This window comes from Barbus barbus, assembly GCF_936440315.1.
Source record: "Barbus barbus genome assembly, chromosome: 31".
In the NCBI taxonomy this organism is placed as follows: Eukaryota; Metazoa; Chordata; class Actinopteri; order Cypriniformes; family Cyprinidae; genus Barbus; species Barbus barbus.
The window spans coordinates 20,656,115-20,683,889 of NC_136759.1; the positions used below are offsets into that span (position 1 = coordinate 20,656,115).

The following is a 27,775-nucleotide window of genomic DNA, read 5'->3' on the forward strand; positions in this document are numbered from 1 at the left end:
TGGGGGGCAGGGGGACTAACCAGTTGACCTGTTTTTCATCCCATTTCAATAAAACCATGACCATATTTCCCAGTGTTGCTGTGTTTTGTTCAGATCTACTGTGAACTGATGTGTTGTCATGCAGGCTTTCCGCTATTGTCTATATTTGCTTTTGCCACAAGCAGGGCGGCGTTTGCTGTTGTTTGTCCAATAATAAGAGAGAGATGTTTTTATATTCTTAAAAGGAGCTTTTACAGATTAACGGATGTTTGTTTATGCATAGTTTTAAGTTGCATTTCCGTGGAGAGGAAAAGATTGGCGCTGTCTATAGTGCTGAAATGTGTTTAGGGACCATTCAGTCACTGTCCGTGGTCCTGAAAAGGGCTCTCGGAATTATATTTGACACAGCTCAGAAACCAGGATAGAGTGCACTCTGCTCTCATCCCAAATAGCACTTAAGGCTGACAGCAGCCAAGGACTGCTCCATTTTGAGCATGTCAGGAATCTTCGCTGTTTAACTCTAATGCTGGATCCCAGAGGTTCTTTACACAAAAGCATGGGTCAAACATTTGCTTTAAATCCTAGATTTGTCAGTGCAACTGTGGCACTACATTGAAAGCCAGCCTGCACAGCAAAGCTCAGTCTAGTCCAGCGGTTCTCAACTGGGGGGGGGGGAGTTGTCATGGCCCAGTAGAGGGCCTCAGTAAACTTTCAAGGGGGCTAAAGCATTCTAAAATTACTTATAAATAAATAATTGCATGAATTGAATAAATAAACAAATATTTTTTTTAATTAAGAATTAAAATGCAATTTCTAGTCAATATGGATTTATTTATTTGAGTGATTGATTGATTGCAGAATATAACCAAACAAAATTGACAATATTTTAATTTGTCCTCTCAAAACCTGACATCTAATTGGATCTAAATAATTTGCATTTCCACTCCTAAGAGATATTTACACAAGCCGTGTTTCCTTTAAACAGTTATAGATTATAAATAGAGTGAACAATGTGGCAGCTATTTATTTAGTTTTATTCCTTTTAAAAAGGAACATCATATTATTGTTAACTACAAGAAAAAAAAAGTTTCTTGATATTATTACATAATCACATCATTTGAATGATTTAAACATATTAACAGCCAACATTAATAAAACTGTTTCAGCAGAAATGGAAGCATCATAGCTGTGAAGGCAGTCTTTTAAATAATAACCTTGACTGTAGGGGACTTTGGAGTAACAAAGGTTGAGAATTGCCAGTCTAGATGTTGTTCTAATGTAATCCAGCCTTTCATGCAAAGCGTTAACAATGAAAAGCATTTTATTTCATTCCTATGCAACCTGTGACTCCTGATGGCACATCCATTCACTTCAGCCCCCCATCTAACCTACCACTATGCACACTCTAAACCTGGTCCTGTTTGGACTCTTGCCCCCTGGCTCGTACCCACCTCCGTAATCTGCCCTCCCCACAGGCCAGAGCGAGAGGGCCTCCACCGTGCTGCGATTATCAGGCCAGGAAGGCTCTGTGTGTGTTAAATGTGAAAGGAGATTATATGGATTTAACTCTCTGCGTCTGGAGTACAAATTCCAATCACATAACATATCCCTTCATGTTCTATGGGAATATAAAAAGAGAGGGAGAGAGAGTGATGGATGGAGAGAGAAGGAATCCAAACCCCCACCTTACCCAGTAAAAGCTTTAGCTCTAAGCCTTTCAATTCTCTAGCATCACTTTTTTCATGTTTTTCATGCTATGTTTTGCATGTATTTATGTTCAAAATTTTGCATGACTTTTTTTTATTTCATTAAAAATAAATATTATTATTTTCTTTAAACGGAGTAGCCTGTAACTGTCAAAAGTAAGAATAACATTATTATAGTCATTAAAGGAATATAATATCTTCTTGAATATCTTCTTGTTTCTGTGGAACACACAAAGAAAGATATTTTATAGAATGTTCAAGTTGCTCTTTTCCATAAATTGAAAGTGAATCTGAACTTTCATTGCATTAAAACAAGCTGCATTTTCATTTTTAGGTGAACCGTTCCTTTAATTTTTAGTGTTATTGGGTATGAATTCCAATTTCATATTTATTTTTATATATTGTGATGCTGTCTGTTCAATATGTGGAAGCTTATAGGTACTCCATTGACTTTATTGCCATGGTAGCATGTCACCATTATTCTTTCGAACACAATGAGAATCACAAGAATGGGGGTTAATCCAGGCATTGTTGACATAAACCTGGTGGGGGACATTAATTAAATGTAATTGCCTTAGAAGAAAATTCTCTTGCTTTGGGCTTGTGTCTCCCTTGGCTCGGAGCCAGAGCTGAGCTAAGCAATTCTCTGAATACAAAAAGATACAGAGCCATCCTACCCGAACCATGTAATCCGTAATAGAGCCTGCAGATAATAGAGATGCCAGAATGGTAAATCGCTAAAACGCCGCCTTTAAAGGACATCATTAGCTACGCTGCTAAATTAGCACGCGTGTTAATTTATGCAAACCACCACTTTTTTCTCTTTTCTCACAGTAGTCCGGATTTGGTAATACACCAAGAGCGAATGATTGTGTGATCCACATTAGTTGTCAGAGAGGTCTGTAGATACATAGCGGGGGTTCTATGACCTATTTATTCTCCTATCAGATGGCAGCATTCAGCACGGCTCACACCGCACACATATTAGATTAGTGATATTCTTTAATGCCTGCCCTACAACTGTGTTGTTATAGCTGTCATTTGGGTTAAGGTTGGATAAGTCACTTTGGTAAGGAAGCATCTGCCAAGAACATACATATGAAAAGATGTGAATGGGGAGTAAAGATCCACTCTTGCTGTGGACAAAGTTGGCTTTTGTTTGTAAGCCTTGCTGATTCTTGCATCTGGCTTTGTTAATTTACTTCTTTGTTTGCTTTTGTGGAAATTGCAGCATTTTCTGATTAACAAAGAGTCATTTTAACATTCTATAGAACTTAGTCAGGGTAGCGTCACATCAAATTTTTGGCATGAATGAAAATAAGATTTTAAAAAATAAGAAGAAGTACTCTGTGTAAAATGGATTGTACTGTTCTTTGCAACATACAGATTGGTCAGCTTATGAAAGAAAAAAAAAACTTGAGACTTAGCAAAAATGTTGTTATCTAGGACCTTTAGTGTGTGTCATTGTAAAGACTGTAAAGGCCTGTTTACACCAAAAACGATAACTATAAAGATAACTATATAATATTGTCTGTCTATTCTAAGCACACGCTTGTCTGCCGCTTTAAATTCTCAAGCGCATTATATCAGGATTGATTCTGATTGGGCGTCAATGTTTTTACCATTCATCAGCTGGAAAAAAAATCATTCTGACTGTGTCTAACAATATTGTTTCTCTGCTATTCTTTAATATCGAGAACGATTTTTAGAACTATATCTTTATTGTTGTCTTTATAGTTCTTGTCCTTGGTGTGAACAGGCTTCAAGTCTCTCCTTCACAGCCATGTTTACATCCATGTTAAATTCAGTATGGCGTCTAACCTGACTAAAATGCTAAAGAATCTTGGGTGCATTTTACAAGTATATTTAGCCAACTATGGTTGCAAGTTCTGTCATTATCAGCATAGTTCAAAGATTTGGTGTTTTCCGAAACCAAAGTTCCAATTAATATTCTCTAACAGCATTGGAACTTCAGCTCTCGACTTGTGGTTACAAGTGTAGATTAATTCTACATCTTTCAGTTTGTCAAGAGGATGTCAACACAGTTTTTAGAGAGTGTGAATGTGCTTAATGATAGAACATGCAACCATAGTTGGATAACAATGCAGACAACAAATGCAGCCTTCGAAACGATACAGCTATTGTTTCATTCTTGACCAACTTGTTGCGAATGACTGACATGCAACAAAATATCTGTGGCGTTGTGATAGAGTTATGACTAGCAACAGTAATTAATATTTCTAATGATGGCTCATATTATGGTAGCTAAGCATCAGTTGTGATGTCAACATTAAATATATTGAACCATCTTGTTCCGAACAATGGATGTGTGACAAAGTAACTGCAACTTTGGGAAATACAGTAGTTGTGACTAGCTATACTCTCAGAAATAAAGGTGCAAAAGCTGTCACTGGGGCGGTACCTTTTCAAAAGGTACGTTTGTACCTATAGGGTCCATTTTGGTACCTTAAAGGTACATATTAGTACTTAAAGTGTACATATTTGAACCTAATAGGTACAAAAGTGTACCTTTTGAAAATGTACCGCCCCAGTGACAGCTTTTGTACCTTTATTTCTGAGAGTGTACAGTAGTTACATTTCTTCAACGATGCATCATACTATGGTAGTTAAGCATCAGTCGCGGCGTTGACATAAGATATGTCTAACCAACTTGTTCCGAACACTGGAAGTGCGTTAAAGAAACTGCAGCTTTAGGAAACTTGCTACTGTAGTGACTAGCTGACCTTAGCTTCCCTATATAGATTGTGCACTTGGTAAACGACAGGCAAATAATAAGATAAAGGACAATTTTTGGTTACATCATCTTCCCAATCCAGTGATTGATTTCTAAATTTGAATTGAGTTGTGCTGACCCATTGGGAATGTCTCTGGGATAATCCAATCAGAGCATGGTGTGTACTTTAGCAGACATGAATGTGAGGTGGAAGTTTGTCAGAATGACACGCAGTGCTTCTTTTATGATTTCAAAGTGCAGTAACCCACAGGTACAAGTATGCATTGGCCCTTTACCTGTCCAGGTGTTGATTTGAAGAATAACATCTTTGGTCTCTTCGCGACTGACCGTGTTGTCTCTCTTCCAGTGCACAGCGAGGATGTGGTCTCGACGCGGCTGTACTTTGTGAATGCTTCCCTGCAGAGAGTGACCTTCTCCAGCTCAGTGGGGGTGTCCCTGCCCTGTCCTGCGGGTGGCGCCCCCCATGCCGTCCTCCGCTGGTACCTGGCCACCGGCGACGACATCTACGACGTGCCACACATCCGCCACGTTCACGCCAACGGCACGCTGCAGCTTTACCCCTTCTCCCCCTCTGCCTTCAACAGCTTCATTCATGATAATGACTACTTCTGCACTGCCGAGAACCAGGCCGGCAAGATCCGCAGCCCTAGCATCCGTGTCAAAGCAGGTGAGACATGATTCCATCCATCCATCTGTCCATCTATCTATTTAATGCATTTATATGGCGGTGTAGCGCAGTGAGTAAAGGTCAGGGTTGGCAACCACTAAGTTTCTTGGTCAGATCTCACAAGGAACAGGCCATGACCAATTCTCACTATTAAGTAGTTGCTTATTAGCATGCATATTAATAGCATATTTTCTGTGTATTAGTACTTATAAAGCACAGATTAATGCCTTATTCTGTAAGACCATATTTTAGATCCCTTAACCCTCCCCAATACCTAAACTTAGCATCTACCCTACTGACTATTAATAAGCAGCAAATTAGAAATTGAATGAGGCAAAAGTCGTTGTTAATAGTTAGTTACTAGTGAGCATTTGTCCCCAATCTATAGTGTGACCAAAACTTGGTTTGTAATTATATATAAAACCTTAAGGAACACTCCACTTTTTTTGGAAATAGGCTCATTTTGCAACTCCCTTAGAGTTAAACAGCTGAGTTTTACTATTTTTATATTTTTCCTATTTAAAACTTGACTCTTCTGTAGTTACATTATGTACTAAGACCGACGAAAAATGAAAAGTTGCAATTTTCTAGGCCGATATGGCTAGGAACTATTCTCTCATTTTGGCGTGATAATCAGGGAACTTTGCTGCCATACCATGGGTGCAGAGAGTATAGTTCCTAGTCAACTTTTACTATTTTAAAATATTAAAATAAAGTTATTTTTACATCTGAATAGTTTTAAAATAGTGCTGTTTATTTATTACTTGTAATGTACTGCTGTAAATGAACAAAATGAACATACAAGTCTTCCATCAAAAACACAGAAAATCATACTATTTTTACTTTAATATAAAATCTCCACTTCCTAATAAAAAAGTAAAGCCATGCCGTGATTTTATTCATTATATTTCAATGTTCCTCATAGTTTGAGGACGTTTGAAAAGAAGAATATTCCAAGTGTCACATGGATTTCTGAGCTTACTTTTCCTTTAGGATCAATCTCAACACTTACATCTGTGATGGTCTATTTCTCTTACAGTTTGATGTGTATTAAATAGCAGCTCCTTATACATTTTTATTTACAGCCATTTTATTGGTGCTTAATTTTTTGATCCTGTGTATATCCTTACTATTATATTCACACATATAGGGACCAATTTTACTATGAACTTGTTACTTCTTAGCATGCCTATCAATAGCATATTGGCTGTTTATTAATACTTATATAGCACATATACTGCATGACCATATTCTACATCTATAATCCTACCTAATACCTCAACTTAACAACTCCTTTACTAACTATTAATAAGCAGAAGATTAGTAGTTTATTGAAGCAAAAGTCGTAGTTAATGGTTTGCTAATAGCGAGAATTGGACCTTAAAATAAAGTGTGACCCTGCACACTTGTACCCTGAAAGACTGCAATGGCTTTAGTTTTCATCAGCATCTCTTTGCAGACCATATTGCTCTGAGAAAAGAGCATAGTCAACGCAGTAACTGTGGCAGAGGGGGGTTCGTGATGTTACAGGTGGAACGTGAGTTCTTAACTTAACATCTGCAGTAACAGCAGAAGTAGCGGCCACCATATTGCTAACCTAAATAAGAATGTAAGTGCCAAATGGATGTCCCAGTGGCCGGACTATTGACCTGACTGCTTTAAAAAGCAGTGCACAGACGGGCACACGATGCTACAGACAGTTGGCTGACTGACCCTCCCACTCGGTGCCAAGGTCACCGCTCGTGAGTGGGGCCGGCCGCCCAGCAACAGCGAGGGATATCCATACACCTCCCTACACTCACACACTCACTTTTATGCCAGCCTGCGCAGTGCCAGTGTCCCTCCTGTCTCCCAGTCTCCATCTGTCCTCTAAGCTAGAGTTCCCATCTCACACACGCACACACACACGTACGTGTAGACCTACTCTGAATTTCCCAGAAATAACCCCAACGAGCAATGCCGATCTCACACCTTTATAAATAACGTCAGCTTGAACGATTCTTCAAATGTAACCAGGCGAGTTCGCCCATGCTACATTTTCCAGCTTACCCGCATTAACATTAAAGTCTCAGAGGATGGAATGAATTACCTACCAACCGGCAACAAGACGGGGGTGACTTTCGCCTCAAATAATTACACTAATTAATCAATTAAGTGCTGAGATGCAGCAAAACTGCTAGCGGACCTAGCAACCCACACAGAGCCCTGAGGAACCCAACACTGGGGCTCCCTCACCAGCCAGTCAGATTCTGGAACTGAGGGGTTACCATGGGTACGGTGAGGGGAGGGGCAGGGTGTGGCGCTGAATGTCTCAGGTGGCACTGGAGAATGATGACAGCTGACAGCTCACTGTATGACACCCCCCATGCATGTCTCTCTCTCTCTCTCTTTCTCTCCCTCCTCCTCTTTTCTCACCCACTCTCCTGCATGCTGATCCTGTGCCAATAATAGCACGGGCACCTGTGTGGATAGCTCTACATTTATGAAAATCTCCCTATGAGGGCTTCATATGGGTGTGTGTGTTCCTCCTTGCTCTCACTGTTCATTTTTCATTTAGCCTTTTACAGTGTCTCAATTCTTAGCATGTCAATTGTTTGTGTCCCCGTGGGCAGGCAGGCAGTCTGTCTGTCTGTCTGTCTGTTTCTTTCTTTCTTTCTTTCTTTCTTTCTTTCTTTCTTTCTGTTTGTCTGCCTGCCTGTCTGTCTATCTAACTACCTACCTACCTACCTGTCCGTACATCCGTCTGTCTGTCTGTTTATCCATCCATCCATCTATATATCTACCTACCTGTCTGTCTATCTGTAAGTGTGTCTGTCTGTTTGTATATCTGTCTATCTGTAGTGTGTGTGTGTGTGTGTCTTTCTGTCTGTCTGTCCATCTTGCTATCTATCCTTTGTCTGAGTGTAGGAAGCAGGTAACTGACAGGAGGATAAAGGCGAGTTAAATACAGAAATTTGCTTAGCAGAAGCCATGCTATATTAACTCTATCACCTCTATAATCCTAAATACACAGTAGCATGTTTAATGGAGAGTGTCCTACATCCTGTATTGAGTTTGACTAAAGTCAGCTCCAGGGTTAAACACGGAGCTCGTGCGACGAGTGTGGCAGGTGCACTGTGACACAGGCTCACTCTTCCTTTCTTTTAGCCCTTTGTTTCTTTGGCTTCCTGCCTCCTGATAGGTCATGTTCATTTCTTTTGTTCACCATTACATTAATGAGCACCTTTCACCACCTCATTCTTATTCAATTTAGATCTTTTCCCCTTTTTTATACGTCTTGCATCATGAATAAGTAAATACGGTATTTGGTTTCTCTCGAGTTAATTATTTAAACGATAGTGATACAGGACTCAGTCCTCCTGGTGTGCGCAAAAGGAGAAAGAGAGCACCAGTCCGTGTGTCAGTTCGTTTCCAAGCAACCGATGAGTATAGTCAGGCATCAGTAACATTCTAATGATGCCGCACATAAAGACGGAGAGCCATTTGCCCATAAAAAATGCTATCTGCTATTGTTGTCGGCAAATTCATCTGTGAATTTTCCGCATGCATTATTGAAGCCTTAGAGATGTTTTGGCTTGTTTACGCTCCTTCGACCGCTGTAAAACAACATTGCACAACCAGGTGTAGCACAATCCGAGTTGAGGTGAAAATAAAACTAGCTAATAGAGGGCAGCTTTGAGTTAGTTTATCTTTAGAAATTCAATAAACCCCGAGACTCGCAGTCAATCAATGACTGAATAAATGATTATTTGTAGACTATGGAGTCCTGAGTGTAATAGGGAGTTATATTGATCTGTTCTATTGATTCAAATCTCATCTGCATCGGTAAGAAGCTGGTTAGTTAACAGTGGGCAAATATACACAGCCTGTTTTAACTTACTCAAGCATCTTTCATTTACACATTTTCATAGACCAGTTACATATTGAGAACGAAAGAAATAAATATAATGACTGGGCTCAACGATTCATGACTTAAATATCAGACAAGGACACTGATTCTCCTCGCTGTGGGTGACACTGGCACCTGGCAGAAAGCGTTATTAATGACCAAGGAAATTCACCCGCAAGCCAGGCGTTAATTATATATAGAAATAGAGGTAGCGAGTGAAAGTGAGACAGGAGGGGGTGGCCTTGGAGCGCGGTTGTGGGTGATTGCCACATTTCATGAATTCTTATGATCGGTCTCTTTTTTGATGGGCTGAAAAGCTGCGTAGTTGAATTGGCCGTGAATCCAATTGCAAAACCCACAGAGTTCTCTGAAAACATCCCCCGACCGTGTGATCAAATTTGCGGCGTCATGTTCGTGAATGAGATGCCCTTGCTCTGCGTCTTGCGTTACTTCCCCAAAGATACGAGGGAGAAATTAAAATCCGTAAGTAAATAGATGTTGATGAAAGACACAAAGCAAATTGAGTCCCTGAAATTAAAATGAAATTCAGCGCCTCCTTTAATCTGCTCGTGCTCCCCTGTCGCCCTTTACCGTAGGAGGATCTCCTCGCCCGTAAATAACATCTTCGTACCCCACTCGCTTTGTGTGTTCTTCTCGTCTATTGATTTTTTTAGTCCGGGTTCCGGTTGTCAGGTGCAGAGAGGGTCCCTTTAGCGGGGGCAAATGTTTCTGACAGCTCCAGAGGCTGTGCAGTGTCGTCCACTCGCTTCCGTCTGCATGCATTGCCAGGGTGATTTATAAAAAGGCCACTTCTTGAACTCTTGAACACCTCTTGATGTAAAGAAAAAAATGACAAGAAAAAAAAAAAAAAAAAGATCCAGTTTCCACTTATATGTTTAATAAAATTAATGCATTTGACCATATCAGTTTATTTCTTTCTTTCTTTCTTTCTTTCTTTCTTTCTTTCTTTCTTTCTTTATTCACAGAAAAGCACACTCTTCTGGGAAAATTTATATATATATTTTTATCAAATAATAAAATTTAAAGATTTTATATAACTATTAATATTATTGTTGTTATTCAATTTAATTAATTTTATTTAAATTAGTGTGTACAATTGACTGAAGTGTTATTATTATTATTATTATTATAAATCTATTACTCTTGGGTCTGCCATTAATATGATTGTTGATGTTGTGTTAGATGGAAATAAAATCATAAAATAAAAAGAAAAGAAAAGAAAAGAACCAGAAAATTATATCTCACTTTTATTTAATTTTTGAACAAGTCTGTAAAAATGTGAAATTTAAATGTACAATTTCAAATACAAAATGTAATTTAATTGAAAAATTTCAACCTCTGTTTTTCTTCCGCCTCATCATGAACAGTGTTCAGGGAACCTTACACAGTTCGTGTGGCGGACCAAAGGTCCATGCGGGGCAACGTGGCCGTCTTCAAGTGCCTCATCCCCTCTGCTGTGCAGGAGTACGTCAGTGTGGTGTCCTGGGAGAAGGACACTGTCTCCATCGTTCCAGGTAAGACATACCTTGCATGGTTTGGCTGTTAAAGTAACCACAAATTTGAAATCTGTTATGTACATTTTAATATCCTAAATCTGTAAACGAAGCCTTGTTGCAGCTGCAGTTTGCAGTGTATTTGCTCTGTCATTCAAAGGGTGGGAAGGTCATTCTGGTTTCAAAGTGTGGAAAACGATATGTGTTATTTAGGAGTCCAAATAGGATCGGGTCAGCAACCATAAGCATGCGTGAACATTCTGGACAATTTTCCCCCAAAATTCTGCACAGAAAATGCAAAAATTTCATATGGCTATAAATATATATTTTTGTGTTTCATTTAAGGAATAAAAGATTGGTGACCCTCTTACTGGCTGCATAATGAATTAGGCCCAATCTCTGAAATCGATTTTGGACTTTAAAATTGACATTTGTGTTTTGTTTTGTTTTTTTTCATTGAGCATTCATCTGAGGTGTTAAAATGAAAACGAAAGCCCCTGTCTTTAATTTTGTTCTTTCCGTAATGTTCTCAATATGGTCTTAAAGAAATCATTCCTAATTCATTTCGGCCTTTCTCAATATCTCCCATTTTGTCTGGATGGAGCGGAAACCGAAAAATAGGACAATTCAACAAAATGGAGCTGAATCAAGACACGTAATGCTCTGTACTGTCAGAATGGATGATTCTCACTCATTCCCAATATTGTCTAACATGGTATGCGTACAACATTACACAAAGATTTTCATGGGGGTAATGTCCAGGGAGGTTTGTCTGAGAATGACTAATATGGTTGCAAATTCATCCTATATTAAGCAATGACTCATAACATCTAACTAGATTGAGACCAAATGTTGGTTCGTAGTTATTGATAAACACATTTTACATAAAAAGTTTGATCTTATCGTAACTTAAAAGCTAGCTAATTGTCATGCTAGGTTTTAAGTTCTGTTATGGTTTATTGTTAGTATTTGTGCCTATAATGTCGTGTAATTTTTGTACAATTGATGTACTTTTATAGCATGCATTCATATTTTAAATGAGATTTTATTTTGATATTATCAGTTTTTGTTTTGACTTTAGTTGTGCTGAAAATCCTTTAACTAATTTGGTGATCCCAGACAAAAATGACTGGCCTTTTAAAAATTGCATGTGAATCTATAAATTCTGCTATATTATTACCAAATTTTGGATTCAATCTTTTTGTCAACTTGTTTTCTTTCAATTAGCTCAGATTTTTGCATTTCTTTTTGGAGCTGATTGATCTTATAGGCATCTTTGATCTGAAAACCCATAATGCACTGTAAAAAAAAAAAAAAAAAAAAAAAAGTTGGGCAAACTTAAAAGTTTAAGGCAACAAGCTTCATCGGATATTTGAGGTTTCTCAACTCCTTGTTTTAAGTTCATTCAACAAAAAGTTGAGAAATTTCCTAAAAAGTAAGTTGAGAAAACTCAAAAATCTGGTGAAACATTTTTATTTATTTTTTTTACAGTGTGGAAAGGAATTTAAATTTATTTTTATTTTTTGTTTCAGTTTGAATTTTTTTAATACTTAAACTTAATTTATTTTATTTAGTTACCAAGGCAACATTTGTAATTGTCATTGAACTATTCTAAATGTATGTTTTTCACCTAATATTTATATTTAATTTAATTCCAATAAAGTTTTAATAGTTTTTATTTTAGGCTTAATTAACAATAATAACACTGCTCTAATGCTTTTATAAAAAAAAAAAAAATAGGACACCAAAGTGTATTGTAATCCTAAAAAAACTTGTTTTCAGGGAGGCAAGATATATCCCTCCCTAATGATTCCCACCCTGTTTGTTTGTGTGATAAATCCAGTCTGATAGTGAACAAATGCTTTTCCACTTTATCAAATTCCCTCTAAAAGCAGCAAAATGATTCTGCCAAGAGTGCTTTGTGTGTGCGTTCAAACAAGGTAGCAGTTTTCTTGAGCAGCGGACTTCCTAGCTCAAGTGGCGGAGTGTGTGTGTGTACGTTTGTGTGAACCCTGGCCTTGTAGTTGATTGGAAAATCAATAGGTGCTGCTTACACCGGCCAAGTCAGATGGAATCAGTGACTAGAGTCTCTCTCTTTCTCTCTTTGCTCAGTTCATCTTTCTCAATGGAGGTGTGCGTCTCCCTGCCCTTCACACTGGAGCGCTCATTGATCCGCTTTAGCCACTGTGTCAATGTGTATCAGTATAAGGGTTCCAGAGGTTTCCAGCAAGTATCGATTGATTACATGCTCGGATTGCCCTCTCTCTTGTCACGGATGCGGATGTGTGAGTGGTCATCCACACGATACGGGGGATTGTGGGAAAACGTCTGTAGGGATGTACACCTTGGTGGCTCGTGTGTTTGTGTGATTCCAGGCCAGCGCTTTTGTTGTTTTCTCCTCTATCTGTTGGCTAGCATTATTGTGGCTGACCGTGACTTCCATCTTAATTGATTAACCAGTCGCTTTAATGGATTAACAGAAGGTCACACGTTCAGCTCTAGCAAACTGACTCTGACACTCTTTGCTTAAAGATTACCCAGCACATCAATCAAGCAATCAAAAATTCAAATGATCTGTTTCAACGTAAGCAAAGCTAACCCTCTGGTTTATCTTGATAAATGTAATATACTTTAATTATGATGTGGATAAAGGAAGGCTGTTTCAAAGGCTTCTCTTTATAATGTAATGAAAGTGAATGTTGCCTAGTGTCGTCAAGCTTAAAATGATAAAAAAGTATCATAAAAGTTGGATATATATATATATGATGTGTACACTATTCAGATCTTCTGAATGCATATAACAGCATTATACAAGCAAAAGACCAACATTTAAATTGTTATTCAATTAAAATCTTTGGATAGAGGGGAAGATTTCAGCTTGTATTATTTAAATTAATTATAATAATTAAATTAATAATAATAATTATAATCATTTGATGTATTACTTACATCAATCATAAATAAAAAAATAACAATTAGCTAAATTAGTTAAACATAAAATAATTATTGCTTTAAATTGTTTTAATTTTTATTAGATTTTAATCATGCAAGTTTAATACATATTTGATTATAAATATGTTGCAGTTCAAAGGTTTGGGGTTAGTATTTTACTCCATAAAAGTGACACTGAAGTATTTGTCATTGTTACAAAATATTTCTATAAATTCTGATTTTTGAGCTTTGTATTTGTCAAAGAATCCAGAAAAAATATTTCACAGTTTCCACAAAAATATTAAGCATCACAACTGTTTTCAACACTACTACTACTACTACTACTACTAATAATAATAATATTTTTTTCTTGAGCAGCAAATCATCATATTAGAATGATTTTTGAAGGATCATGTGATACTGAAGACTGGCATAATGATACTAAAAATTCAGTTTCGCCATCACAGGAATAAATTACATTTTAAAATGTATTAAAATAGAAAACAGTTATTTTAAACGGAAAAAATATTTCACAATATTAATTTAATTTGTTGATCAAATTAATGTAGCTTTGGTGAGCATAAGATGTCTGAACAGTAAAAATGTTAACTGATATAAAATACTGAGAACCCTGAACCTGACACAAACCCCACTGGGTTCAGATGAGGAACTAGAGCTTTATTGGAGAGCTTTCAGTTAAGAGTACCAAGGTGTTACCATGGCAAATGTCTAAAAGAAAGAGAAACTGTTAAGACGATGGTACTTTTTATTAATGGTGTAATAGCAGCAGGGTTCACTTGTATGCGTAGGAGGGCCGGAGAGAGTGTGTGTATGTGTGTGAAGCAGTAAGCTGATTTCTGCTGTGTGACTCATGTTTAAGATGGCAAGATGTGTAAGAGGTTTAGAGAGAGCAGTGAGGAGTTGGAGCAGGATTTACAGGTTCAATTACACTGCCTGTCATTAGTCTACTCTTGTTTAAGCTGGGAATATGTAAAAAAAAAAAAAAAAAACTTACACCAGGCCAACATGCAGATTTTCCTCGTCACCATCTCAGTTTGGCCCATTTACTTATATTGTTCCTAAATAAAGGCAGTTATTATTATTATAGAATAACGTTAAACTAAACCCTGATCCCAGATATGAATTCATTGTTGAAATGATTTATTGAGTTGCAGCTGCCACAGAAACTACACACTTCCCTTTTGAGCGTAAAATACAGCTGGCATTTACGTATATGTGGGGAAAAAAACACCAAAAAAACTTCTTTATAATTCTTTTTTTTAAGATTTATAGAAAGAGATCACCCAATTGTTTTATGTTTATTTTATTTTGTTTTGTTCAGGCCATCCGGGAGTTTGCTTCTTCATCGGAACAGATTTGGAGAAATTTTGCACTGCTTCACTTGCTCACCAATAGATCTTCTGCAGTGAATGGGTGCCATCAGAACGAGAGACCAAACAGCTGATAAAAACATCTCAAAAATTGTCCAAAACCATTATGTCAGTGTATTTTGATGTGAGAGGACAATAGGGGATATAAATTTTCACTGAAGGAAGCGTTATTATGGATTGCATTTAGGCCAGACCACACACTTTTCCCTTCACAAGATGTTTACTGATGGACTGGAGTGCTTGTGAATTATTGTGATGTTTTTTTTATCAGCTCATTCTGACGGCACCCATTCACTGCAGAGGATCCATTGGTAGAATGCTAAATTTCTCCAAATCTATTCTGATAAAGAAACATCTTACTCAATTTTGGGGCACACTACTTAAGTAGAACCTGGATACATTTTCAGCAATTGTGAGCTCAAATGCATAACTTGATTAGACATACCACCAGATACAGTAATGTGTGGTTGATCTTGGGGTCTCCCTTCAATTCTGCCCCTTTTTGAAAGTGTCATTCAGCCATTTTGCTATTTTCCATTGATGACGCTGGGATGAGGCACATAACATCCAGGCAATTCCCTGTGCGAATTCAAAAAAGATGGAGGGATGCTAAATTATTGATCTGAATTGGAAAAGAAATAAAGAAATAAGCACGTCAGCATGTGCGATGTGGAATCATTATGCTGATAGGACTATTTATATGAAGGGCAAGGAAAAACTGCATCTTGTTTGCAGTAAATCTCAAATAGTGGTGCAGTTTGAGAGTGTGGATGTGTGTGGCTGTAGTTCTACATCAGCCTGACACTTCAAGGAAAACCAAGCAAAACTGGAATAATGGGGTAAAATGTCTAATTTTTTAGTGATAAAATATCTTTTAGCAGTAAAATGAAGTCTCTGCTCACTTCCTTCCCGGTGCATTGTTAGCAGTGTGATCCCACTCAATATACTTTTCCTTTAGAATCCAGTAAAAGACACATTGCTGATCTGTAGCTAATAATCAAGCTCTTGTCCTCCGTTTGTCCTCCTTGTCTTGTCCTGTGTTAGTTTAACATCACTGGTGTATTCCAGCAGTAGATATTTTGCACTACATTACCATGCATACACTATTGAACTCTATGAGTGACAGAAAGCGGCAGTGCTGCTGCTCTCTCATGTGTCAATATTTGACTACCTGATAAATCCAAGACTGTAGCACTTGGATACATATACACAAACTGAGAGAGAACGACTAATCTGATGAATAAAAGAAAAGGTGAATATTTTAATGTCTGAGTTTCAATATAATGAAAGTAAATAAGGAATGGGTTTGTCAAGGCTTGTCAAGCAAGTCTTCTGAAGTCTGAAAAATAGATGATTGTGACAAAACAGATTGTATTTTGGGTTGTTAGTCACTGATTATCTGACTGTATCATTGAATCAGTGATTTGAATTTGAAAATTAATCTTTTGTAACTGGATCAGCATATACTACAATACTCTGTGGCAAGATTTTAAGTGAATAACAGTTTAAAATTCTATCATCAGTTACTCATCCTCATGGTGTTCTAAACCTATAAGACTTGGATTAAACTGCTTATGGATTCCTTTTACGATCTTTTCTGTACATTTTGAAGCATCAGAGTTTTGGTTGTGTGGACTTTCAGTGGAAGGACAGAAATCTCTCAGGTTTCAATAAATATATTATAATTTGTGTTTTGAAGATGAACAAATGACTAATGGGTTTGGAACAGCATCAGAGTAAGTAAATGATGATAGCATTTTCATCTTTTCTTCTTATATGACTTCTGAATACTTGAGATATTGTATATGACCATTGTGTGAACTACTTTTATGGTGCTTTTTGTCATTTGCATTTGCTTTCATTAAATATAAAAAATAGAGTGGCCTGGAGATTTTTCAGAAATTCACTTTTTGTGTTCTTTGGAAGAAAATATGGATTTGGGACAACATGAGGGTGAGTAAAGAGAAGTTTTGGTTGAACTATTGGCTTAAAGTGTTCCGTTTTGCCATTGGTGTCAGTTTGTCTGGAGTAGTGTGAAATGTATGCACCAGTGTGTGTGTGTGTGCATGAGTTTTCATCAGGCAGTTTTGTTCAGATCGTTCTCCTCCTCTTCTGTAAGCCCAAAACAGTGTGAGTTTTATCTTATCTCCATGGCAACGAGTATGAAACGACGGTCGGAATGAGGAAGGTGTGAGGATGCATCGCAGTGTGAATTTTTTTTTTTTTTTTTTTTTGTATTAGCGTACCACCACGGCGCCACACACATATACAGTCCAGTGCTTTCACAGTTATGCGCATGCCACAAACACATTCCAAATGGCTGACAGATTTCCTGCTGAGAGGGGCATAAACTCCAACCTGGACAGACTTCCCTGAACCAAACACTTCTGCAGAGAAAGCTCAGAGGAAAAACACTGAATGAGAGAGAGCAGATTTAGAGGAGGAAGTGAGTAGATCCGTGTTCAGGTTATTTTTGAACAAGTGAAAGTGAACTGTGTCTTTTAGAGAAGTTAAGATGCTTCTAGGTTTATACATTTATGTGGATATCAACAATATATTACACCGGTGCAACTATATTATTATTATTATTTATATATTATCACAATATTTAGATATTAAGAATTTGAATTAACTTTTATTTTATACATCAGTTTTCTTATTCTTATTCTTATTATATACACACATTTGATACATTTTTAGTTATTTTAGTACATAAAGTAGTTTAACTTGACTAAAGATTAAAATAAGAAATGTTGCCTTGGCAACTAGCTCACATAAAACAGATATATAATAAAAGTATTTTTCATTTTATTTCAGTTCATATTTATTTCAAGTAACAGTATTGTATTTTATGGCTTTATTGCTCAGTTATAGTTTTACTTAACTATAATAACCATGTTCTATAAAACTTTATTTTTTATTTCAGTTTTAGTTGTAATAATTTTAATAACTTATTAGTTTCAGTTAGTTGGCAGGAAAACATTTCAAATTTTCATTCAAATTTAGGTTTTAATGTTATATTTAATCTTTTTTCAGCTTTGTTTCAATAACAGAATATTTGTAATAGATTTTTAAAATCTAAAAATATTTTTTTGTTTTTGTTACCAATAACATTGCATTTCACCCAAGCATACTTATTTTGTCCGATGAAAAATATGTCCTCATTTACATACCCTTATTCTTCCAAATGGGTATTTATTTATTTATGGTAGACCTTAAAAGTAGATTTTTAGCAGAATGTTCATGCTGTTCTTTTCCCATTCAATAAAAGCAAATAGAGAATGTGGCTGTTGGGCTCAAAAATGACAAAACGTCTTAGGTTACTTGTGTAACCCTAGTTCCTCGAGGGAACGAGACGCTGCGTCGACGACGCTTTGGGGAACGCCAATAGCGTAACCGGCTCTGAATACCAATCAAATCTGTCCAGAATGGGAAAAGGACGTCACGGGCGAGGTGACGTAATGACCAGCTGGCATAAAAGCACGTGCGGGGAAACCGGCATCAGCTTCTAGAATGAAGCAAGCGCTGGCAGGGATGCCGGAAGTGTGGGTCCGTGACGCAGCGTCTCGTTCCCTCGAGGAACTAGGGTTACACAAGTAACCTAAGACGTTCCTCTTCAGGAACTCGAGCTGCGTCGACGACGCTTTGGGGAACGAGATACCAACGGCTCCAGACTTCCGCACCCCTGCCCTGTGTGTCCAAAGGCGCACAGCTAGGGCAAGAGAACGGAAGAACCTGGAGTGGCTCGCATGTCCAGGCCATAGAACCTGACGAAGGTCAGAGGCGTGGACCAACCCGCAGCGTTGCAGATGTCCTGGATAGGGACACCTGCGAGAATGGCCTTGGAGGCCGCCACACTCCTAGTGGAATGAGCCCTGACTCCCATCGGCGAGGGGAGGTCAGAGGACTCATAAGCCATGTGAATGGCATCCACAATCCACCGACTGAGGGTCTGCTTGGAAGCAGGCAGACCCCTCTTAGGAGGACCGTAGCACACTAGCAACTGGTCCGTCCTTCTCCACATGGCAGCTCTGTGGACGTACGCGTCCAGTGCTCGCACTGGACACATACGGTTTAGCTTCAGCTGGTCAGGCTCCCGAAAGGGAGGAGGACTAAGGGCCTGCAGTACGACAGGCTGTGGTGTGATAGAAGGAACCTTGGGGACATACCCTGCCCGAGGGTATAGAAAAACTTTGGCCATGCCAGGCGCAAAGTCCAAATGGGTAGGGGCCACTGAAAGGGCCTGCAGGTCCCCCACTCTCTTGAGAGATGCCATCGCCAGAAGAAACACGGTCTTCAGAGAGAGATGGCGATCTGAAATCTCCTCGATAGGCTCGAAGGGAGGCCTACAGAGAGCGTTCAGTACCACAGCCAAGTCCCAAGGTGGGACCCGGGACCGTACCGGAGGCCTTAGCCTTAGTGCACCACGGAGGAAACGTGTAACTAGGGGCTGTGCGCCCACTGTCGATCCACCCAGAGGGGTGTGGTAAGCAGAAATTGCCGCCACATAGACCTTCAAGGTGGAGTGGGCTAACCCTGCGGAGAGTCGAGCCTGCAGGAACTCCAGCACTGTACCTACTGGGCAGTTAACTGGGTCGAGCTGGCGATCTCCGCACCATGAAGTGAAGAGTCTCCACTTCAGGGCGTACAGTCTCCTCGTAGAAGGAGCTCTGGACTGGAGGATGGTCTCAACCACCTCGGTTGAGAGACCGGAAGCTATCAGCTGTGCCCCCTCAGGGGCCACACCCACAGCTTCCACAACTCCGGGCAAGGGTGTACAAGGGTGCCTCCTGCCTGTGAGAGGAGATCCCTCCTGACTGGAATCTCCCAAGGGGAGCCGTCGAGGAGGAAAATCAGGTCCGAGAACCATACTCGGCCCGGCCAGAACGGGGCTACCAATAGCAGCCGGTGTCCGTCCCGGCGCACTCTCTCCAGAACTCCGGGGAGCAGAGCGATCGGGGGAAAGGCGTACAGACGCAGCCTCGGCCACTTCTGTACCATGGCATCCAGCCCCAGGGGAGCTGGACGATGTAGAGAGTACCAGAGGGGACATTGCGCTGTCTCCTGAGTAGCGAAGAGGTCCACCTGAGCCTGGCCAAATACTCTCCAGATCTGCTCCACCACCTCGGTGTGAAGCATCCATTCCCCGGATAACAGCCCCTGCCTCGACAGGGTGTCTGCTCCCACATTGAGATGCCCAGGGATGTAAACAGCTCTCAATGAGAGGAGTTTGTCCTGGGCCCACACAAGGATCTGGTGTGCCAACCTGTAGAGGGGGCGCGACCGCAGACCTCCTTGGTGGTTGATGTAGGAGACCACTGATGTGTTGTCGGTGCGAACTAACACATGGTGACCTCTCAGGTCTAGGAGAAAGTGTTTCAAAGCCTGAAACACGGCCAACATCTCGAGCCTGTTGATGTGCCAGGCGAGATGACGACCTCTCCACCGACCGTGGGCAGGGTGGCCACTCATGACCGCTCCCCAACCGGTGAGGGATGCGTCCGTCGCTAGCGTTACGCGGCGACAAGGAGCTCCCAACTCCAGGCCCTGGGACAAGAACCAAGGTTGTCTCCACATGTCCAAGGCACGTAGGCATCGCCGCGTGACCTTGATCATGCGAAGCGGGTTTCCCCTCGGGGAGAACCCCTTGGTCTTGAGCCACCACTGTAGGGGTCTCATGTACAGCAGGCCAATAGGTAAAACGTTGGACGCCGCCGCCATCAGACCCAGCAGTCTCTGAAACTGCTTTACAGTGAGTGACTGGCCTTCTCTCACTCTCTCGACTTCTGTGAGGATCGACTCGATCCGAGCAGGGGACATACGTGCCTGCATCGTGGTCGAATCCCACACCACCCCCAGATAAGTGGTTCTCTGTACTGGAGAAAGAACACTTTTCTTGGCGTTTAGTCTTAACCCCAACACTTTCATGTGGGCGAGAACAGCACCTCGATGCTGAACCGCCCTCCGTTCTGACCGAGCGAGAATCAACCAATCGTCGATGTAATTGAGTATGCGGATGCCCCGCAGTCTCAACGGAGCTAACGCGGCGTCCACACACTTCGTGAAAGTGCGGGGTGAGAGTGCTAGGCCGAAAGGAAGTACCCGATACTGGTAAGCTTCGCCCCCGAAAGCAAACCTCAGGAACCTCCTGTGAGAGGGAAGAATGGAGACGTGGAAGTATGCGTCCTTCAGATCGATCGCGACGAACCAGTCCTCGGACTTGATTTGAGACGCGACCTGCCTGAGCGTGAGCATCTTGAACTTCAGTCTGCTGACTGAGCGGTTCAGGTGCCTCAGATCTAAAATGGGACGCAACCCTCCATCCTTCTTTGGAACTATGAAGTACCGGCTGTAGAACCCCGACTCTCTCTCGAGAGGAGGAACCACCTCGATGGCCTCCTTTCTTAAGAGAGTATGTACCTCGTGTTCCATTACCAGAGCCTGCTCGGGGCCCACTGACGTGGAAATCACCCCGTGAAATTGAGGCGGACGAGAACCAAACTGGATTCTGTAGCCTCTTTCTACAGTGCGCAGGACCCATCGAGACACATTTGGCAGAAGTTTCCACGCTGCGAAATAGTCTACTAAGGGAACCAGTCTCTCGAGACTGGCCTCTGGTGTAATCAGAGCGGCTAGTTCGGTGCCCTGAAGCGGCGGGCCGGCAGGGAACAACCGAACTAGCGGCTCCAGAGACCCCCAAAGGGGTGGCGAGCACCTCAGCTCCGCTACGGTCCCGGGCGGAAGAAACTGAGACACGCGCTCGCTGGAGACCGCTGCGCCCTGAAGCACCGTAGGTGGCAGGGTTGGCAGAACGATCTCCTGAGGGCGCTGGAGGGCGGCGATCGCTGTGTATTGCAGCGACCGTCGCTCTACCCCAGCGGGGGCTACCCTCATAGGCCCTGGTACACCACCATCAGGGCCTCTTGGCCGAAGACCTCCTCGCCTGAAGCATGGTCCTCAGATCCTGCTTAGGCTGAGAGGTCCCCGGCCGCGCACCCCTCTTTCTACCCCGCTTATGAGGAGGCGCACGGGTGGCCACGCTCTCCTTCTGCGCCTCCCTATGTGAGGAGCCAGCACGCAGTAGGGGCTGCTCTCGCCCAGCAGCCCCGAGAACTGGAGCGCGGCGAGGGAGAAACCGCTGGAACGCCGCCGCTTGCCTCCTGGCCTCCTGGTGTCTGCCGACAACTGAGTCAACAGCATCACCAAACAGGCCAGCAGGCGACAGCGGGGCGTCCAAGAGGAAGACCCTGTCACGAGCTTTAATGTCGGACAGGGTCAACCACAAGTGCCTCTCCGCCGCCACCAGGGCTGCCATAGACCGCCCAATGGCACGGGCGGTCTCCTTGGTGGCGCGGAGAGACAAATCAGCGGTTCTGCGGAGTTCGCGAACGTCCTCCGCAGAAATTCCCTCGCCCTCGTCCAGATCTTTGAGCAGGTCCGCCTGGTATGCCTGCAACACCGCCATGGTGTGCAGGCATGAACCAGCCAGACCCGCTGCCGCGTACCCCTTGCCCACCAGCGCCGATGTTGTACGCAGCGGCTTGGTGGGCAAGGTCGGAGCCTTCAGGGACGATGCCGCGTCAGGAGACAGATAGCTTGCAAGCGTCTGTTCCACACGCGGCATGGCCCCATAGCCATGCTCCCTCGCCCCCATCACACTGCCGCAATAACCAGGTGAGGGGGCGAAGAGGCGGGCTGAGAAGGGTTTTCCCCACGACCTCGACACCTCGGTGTGGAGGTCGGGAAAAAACGGCAGGCTCCGGTGTGGAGGTGAGGTCTGGAGCCGCAGGAAGCGTTCCTCTAGTTTGCCTCTCTGCGGTTCAACCGAGCGCTCGGCTGGCCAGTCAATACTGAGCTTGGCTACAGCACGAGTGATCACCTCCACAAGCTCCTCATACTGGGGTGAGAGAGGTGGTGCGACACGTTCGGCGCCTCCCATGTCAACCTCCTCAGAGGAAGACAAGAGAAGCGCCGCGGCCGCTGCCCGAGGGGAAGAAACCGCCAGGCGTGCTTCCGGACTCGGGGAGCGGTCGCGGGATCCGGCAGGTGAGGACGGAGAAAGAGACTCGCTCGTCTCCGATCCCTCCGCCAGATCCCGTTGCGAACCCCACGAACGCCGCCTACGCTCCGCCTCAGCGGAAGCGGGGCCAGCGCCGCGGGGAGCGCTAATGAAAGACCCTTCCCCGGAGAAAAGGGCCTTTCGGGAGCGAAGCACACGCAGAGGAAAACCCTCGCAGTGCGGACAGTCAGCCCCCTCGAGGGCTGCCTCCGCATGCCTCGCTCCCAAGCAAAGCACACACAGGCTGTGTGTGTCCTCCGCACACAAATAGCGTTTGCACGGAGGAACACACAGCCTGTATTGCGCCTCACTCTCTCCAAACTTGGTTTTACAACCACGTTTAGACATCATTCACAGACAGACAACGGTAAATATGACTCACAAGACACAGAGCGCTTCGCTGAATGAAAAAAAGCTGATGCCGGTTTCCCCGCACGTGCTTTTATGCCAGCTGGTCATTACGTCACCTCGCCCGTGACGTCCTTTTCCCATTCTGGACAGATTTGATTGGTATTCAGAGCCGGTTACGCTATTGGCGTTCCCCAAAGCGTCGTCGACGCAGCTCGAGTTCCTGAAGAGGAACTACCATTAACGTGATCAATATGATTTCAAATAGTCTTCTGAAGCTCATATGGAATGCTTTTATAGCTTGACAGCTCGAGTCCCCATTCAATTGCATTGTATAGAAAAGTTTAAGCTCTATTTAAAAGTTAGACCTGTCAGCTGGTGATAGTAACTTGAGGTCACACTGTTCCAGAGGAACCCGTTAATGATCAATTGTCACCTCATGCTAGTGTGTAGTGTTTCAGTATGTGGCTGTACATTGTAATGTGTATTTGTGTGTGAGAGAGAAGATGGTCATGTCCTAACATGCCCCTCACACGTCATACGTTTCAGTAACACATACACACACACTCATGCATTATGGACAAGCTTTATACAAATTGTCCTCTAAAGTGGGCCTGAAAAATAAATCAATAGTCTGAGCAGTGAATGGAGTGTATGGGTTTTTATTTGGAGGTGCTGAAGGAGCTTGTGACGGATGAGGGAAGAGGGGACTGAACTCCAGTAGGGACTCACTCGCTGAAGAGGAATTACACCACACTGATGATTCGACTGGACGTTTCTGTCCTACAGTGCATTTCTCCAGTCATATTTATTTTACCGCTGTTCAAAATATACACTGATTTGTTTGGCCTTTTTGCCACTTTTTATAGGGCTTGCACTTACAAAAAAAGTTTCATAGTATTACAATGGATTTTTTGGCATGGCATTGTGGTAATATTATATTTTTGGACATTTGTCATGGCAATATCAGGCTGTTCTTTGAATTATCTTGAGTTCCATGCATATCCATGGTAATAGTACCATGTTACTAGTCCACAACTCATAATACGAAGACATTTAAAACCACATATAGTGTACAGTAATATCATTTTGTGTGAGTTTAACCACATGTGGTATGGAAGTTACATTTTATTTTATTTTATTTTTCTGGCAAAAGTGTAGAAAAGAAACATAAGAACTCTATATTAAATAATGACTCTAAAAGCTCTAAATAATACTGATAAAATGAATAAATAATAATAATATATTAATATAATGACAGACATATAGACAAAAAAGATAGATGACGGATGGATGGATGGATTTTTTATTGTTAATTTGTGTTGTTATTTTGTTATTTTACATTTTATGTACAATAAAATTTCAGATATTTGACACTTTTAATATTTTGTGGGGATACACCTAAAATAAAATCGGATGAACTAAAGGGTCTAGACTTGATCAGCAAACATGTATGTGTGTGAAAGTGCATCCTGATTTGCTTATAAATGTACATATAAAATAGCTCAATGAATTGCAGGCCTCTGTGTCTGCCAGCTACAGCCATTTTCTACCAATCTGCATATTCAGACCCCAGAATCTCTACAGCACACACGCGCGAAGGGAGAGAGAGGTGAAGATGGAGAGCTGCTCTGTGAGCGTTAGTAATCAGCGCTCTCTTTAGTGGAGCGTGCCTCCACTCCAGCTGCTCCCTCAAATAACCACACCATTTTCTCTCTCTCTCTCTCTGTCTGTCTGTCTGTCTGTCTCAGGGTTAGAGAATGAGTGACAATATTCCCTCAGAAACTGGCACAACAAAAATAAAGAGGGAAGGGACAAAGTAAAAGACAGAAAGAGAGGCAGGTACTGAATTATGCAGACAGTGAAAGAGTGATGAAAGCTGTGGTGGGGCCGGACAGATGGACAGAGAGAGAGGTGCGTGCTTTTAAGTCCCAGTGTCACCACAGCCTCTGGGGAAAGAAGGACTGATGGCCGCATGTCCACCCATTAAAGACGCCATATCTGTGCCTTATTTATTTATCCCGGTCTCTGCGTCTCCATTAAAGAGTAAGGTGCTAAAGGGAAGAAGCTGTAGAGGCATCCTACCTGCTGTGTGTGTGTATTTGTGTGAGTGTATGTGTGTGTGTGGGGGGGAGATGAGGGAAATGGAGGCGTTTACTTATTGATGTGTGTTTACGGGGGCAGTGGTGCTGGTTTGAGCAGAGGGTTGGAGGACTGGGCTTGTTTATTCACGACCGTGTTTGGATGTTTTACAGGGAGAGCAGGTGCAAAGCATCACCGCGTGTTTAAGAAGAGACACCGCCGTCCCATTGCCCACAGAGAAAAAGAGAGAGAGAGCGAGGAAGAGAAAGAGGGAGAGATTCAGCCAAACATTAAAACATGCGACAGGATAGATAGATAAATAGACAGACAGACAGACAGACGATAGATAGATAGATAGATAGATAGATAGATAGATAGATAGATAGATAGATAGATAGATAGATAGATAGATAGATAGATAGATAGATAGATAGATAGATAGATAGATAGATAGATGTATACTTTAATTTTAGAGTTCTATTAGTTTGTCCATTTTTTTAGGTGCATCCCCTCAAAATGATAGACAGACAGACAGACAGACAGACAGACAGACAGACAGACAGACAGACAGACAGACAGATAGATAGATAGATAGATAGATAGATAGATAGATAGATAGATAGATAGATAGATAGATAGATAGATAGATAGATAGATAGATAGATAGATAGATGAAAAGATGGTGTAAAAGTGATAGAGAGAAGGAGCGACAGAGAGATAGGACGCTGGGAGAGGAAGGAGTGCAGTGCGAGAGGAAAATTTCAATGGCACTCCAATCATCCAGCCAGGCTCATTAGCCCAGGGAACATTTGCATAGAGCCTCAGTGAATTCATTTGGTGCTACCCAGAGAAGATGGCTCCCTCTCTACGCGCTTAGTTATGCAGCAAACCCCACACTGCGCCATCCGCGTGCCACATACGCGCATGTGCCGGCATGTTTGTCATCCGTTATGTATGTTTATGCATAACATTTCCTTGAATCTGTAAGATCTTCAAGCTGGATCCAAAAACAGGGTATTTTTTTTTTTTTTTTTCATAGCAGCGAAAACATAAAAGCAAATGTGTAGACTAAAACGAGACCTGTTTGACCAACAGTACTAATTAGTCTCTAATGAGGACCCCAGCCTTGATGTTAACCTGGTTTAGTGTGTGTGGCTGAATGTGTGTCAGTCTGGTTCACGCTCTGGAAGGGTGTGGGCTGCCTAAATGTGGCAGTGGAGATGTTATGCATAATTAGAAATTTGGGGGATGTGTTATTTGAATTATTCCATGGGTCCCAGAACAGAGATTAATGCTGTTTGACTGCAATAATGATGACTTAATGATGTATGCGAGTAAGATCTGGAACTGACATTGACAAGGAGAGACATATTTTGCCTTGAGTTAGAAAATGATTATTTGAAATTCTTGAAGGTCTTCTGAAGGATATCAGTTGTTGTTGTTTTAAATTAGATGTGGGTGTTATTGTGGTTGTGCTGTTGTACTGAATATCAGCACGGCTGTGCATTGGACATAGCCATGAGGATGCATGCTGAGAGCCTTTCTTAATGCCTCTCTCTCACTTTCTCTCTTTCTAGAGGTATGATTGAGTACTGGTGAGGGAGATGGCTTCTCAATGCGTCATTAATGGCTAATCAATGGCCTCTGTGTTATATAGTGAGCGTCCTGGGACTCTCACAAGTCTTTAATCTGGACATCATCTCACTGGCCTCCCAGAATGCCTGCACACACACACTTACACATTTACAGCAGATCAATGTTTCCCAGAAAAGTGGAGTCAGTATCTGTAATGCATTTTGCACTTGCTTTATAGCTGCATAATTCGTAATTTGTTCATTGTTGCTTTCTAAAGTGGCGTTCACACTGACAGCTCTCTGCAGCAACAGCCAGAACTCATTCACTTTCAATGAGAGGGTGACAGTGCCCGTCGGCAACCCGATCTCGGAGTGTTTTGTGATGTGACAAAGTTGTGAAGCTTAATTTTATGCAAATGAGCTCCAGCATCAGAAGCTCACCTAGTACAGCATTGCGTTTGCAACATGGAGCACTCAAGTTCCATACATAAATCATAATTTAAAAATCTGAAATGGTGTGATTGCACCAGATTAATGTATTTATTTATTTTTCATCTCATATTTGTTTTTGTTGACACTGTCGGTTAGGTTTACAGGAGAGTTTAGTGTTTTCAAATGCAATCACTAAAACTTTAACGCCACTCACGAGACATTTAATTTCTGAACAGCCGTGATATGTACATTTAATGTCATAAAATGTTGCCAGATGTTTCAGATAAAACTACGTAGTTTTACCGCCACTCACTGGATAGTTCACTTAAAATATCGTGAAACATTCAAGAAGCAAGAAGCAATGAAAAATCCTTTTGCTAAAATGTCACCACGGACACGTTTTTACACTGAGCCTGGTTTGGATTTTTTTGAAAGGTATGGCCAGTTA

At 41.6% G+C, this 27,775-nt stretch overlaps 1 protein-coding gene across 5 annotated transcripts in view; it reads left to right on the plus strand.

Moving 5' to 3' along the window:
- Positions 1-27,775, plus strand: part of LOC306851356 (cell adhesion molecule DSCAML1-like) — a gene marked incomplete at both ends in the record, with an annotated part of 131,642 nt that overhangs the window by 18,064 nt on the left and 85,803 nt on the right. For all 5 annotated transcript variants that reach the window (XM_079387525.1, XM_079387526.1, XM_079387527.1 and 2 more), the window contains 2 exons: positions 4,787-5,107; positions 10,385-10,531. In XM_079387525.1, coding sequence (XP_079243651.1) covers positions 4,787-5,107; positions 10,385-10,531 — 468 coding nt within the window. The remainder of the gene's footprint in view (positions 1-4,786; positions 5,108-10,384; positions 10,532-27,775) is intronic.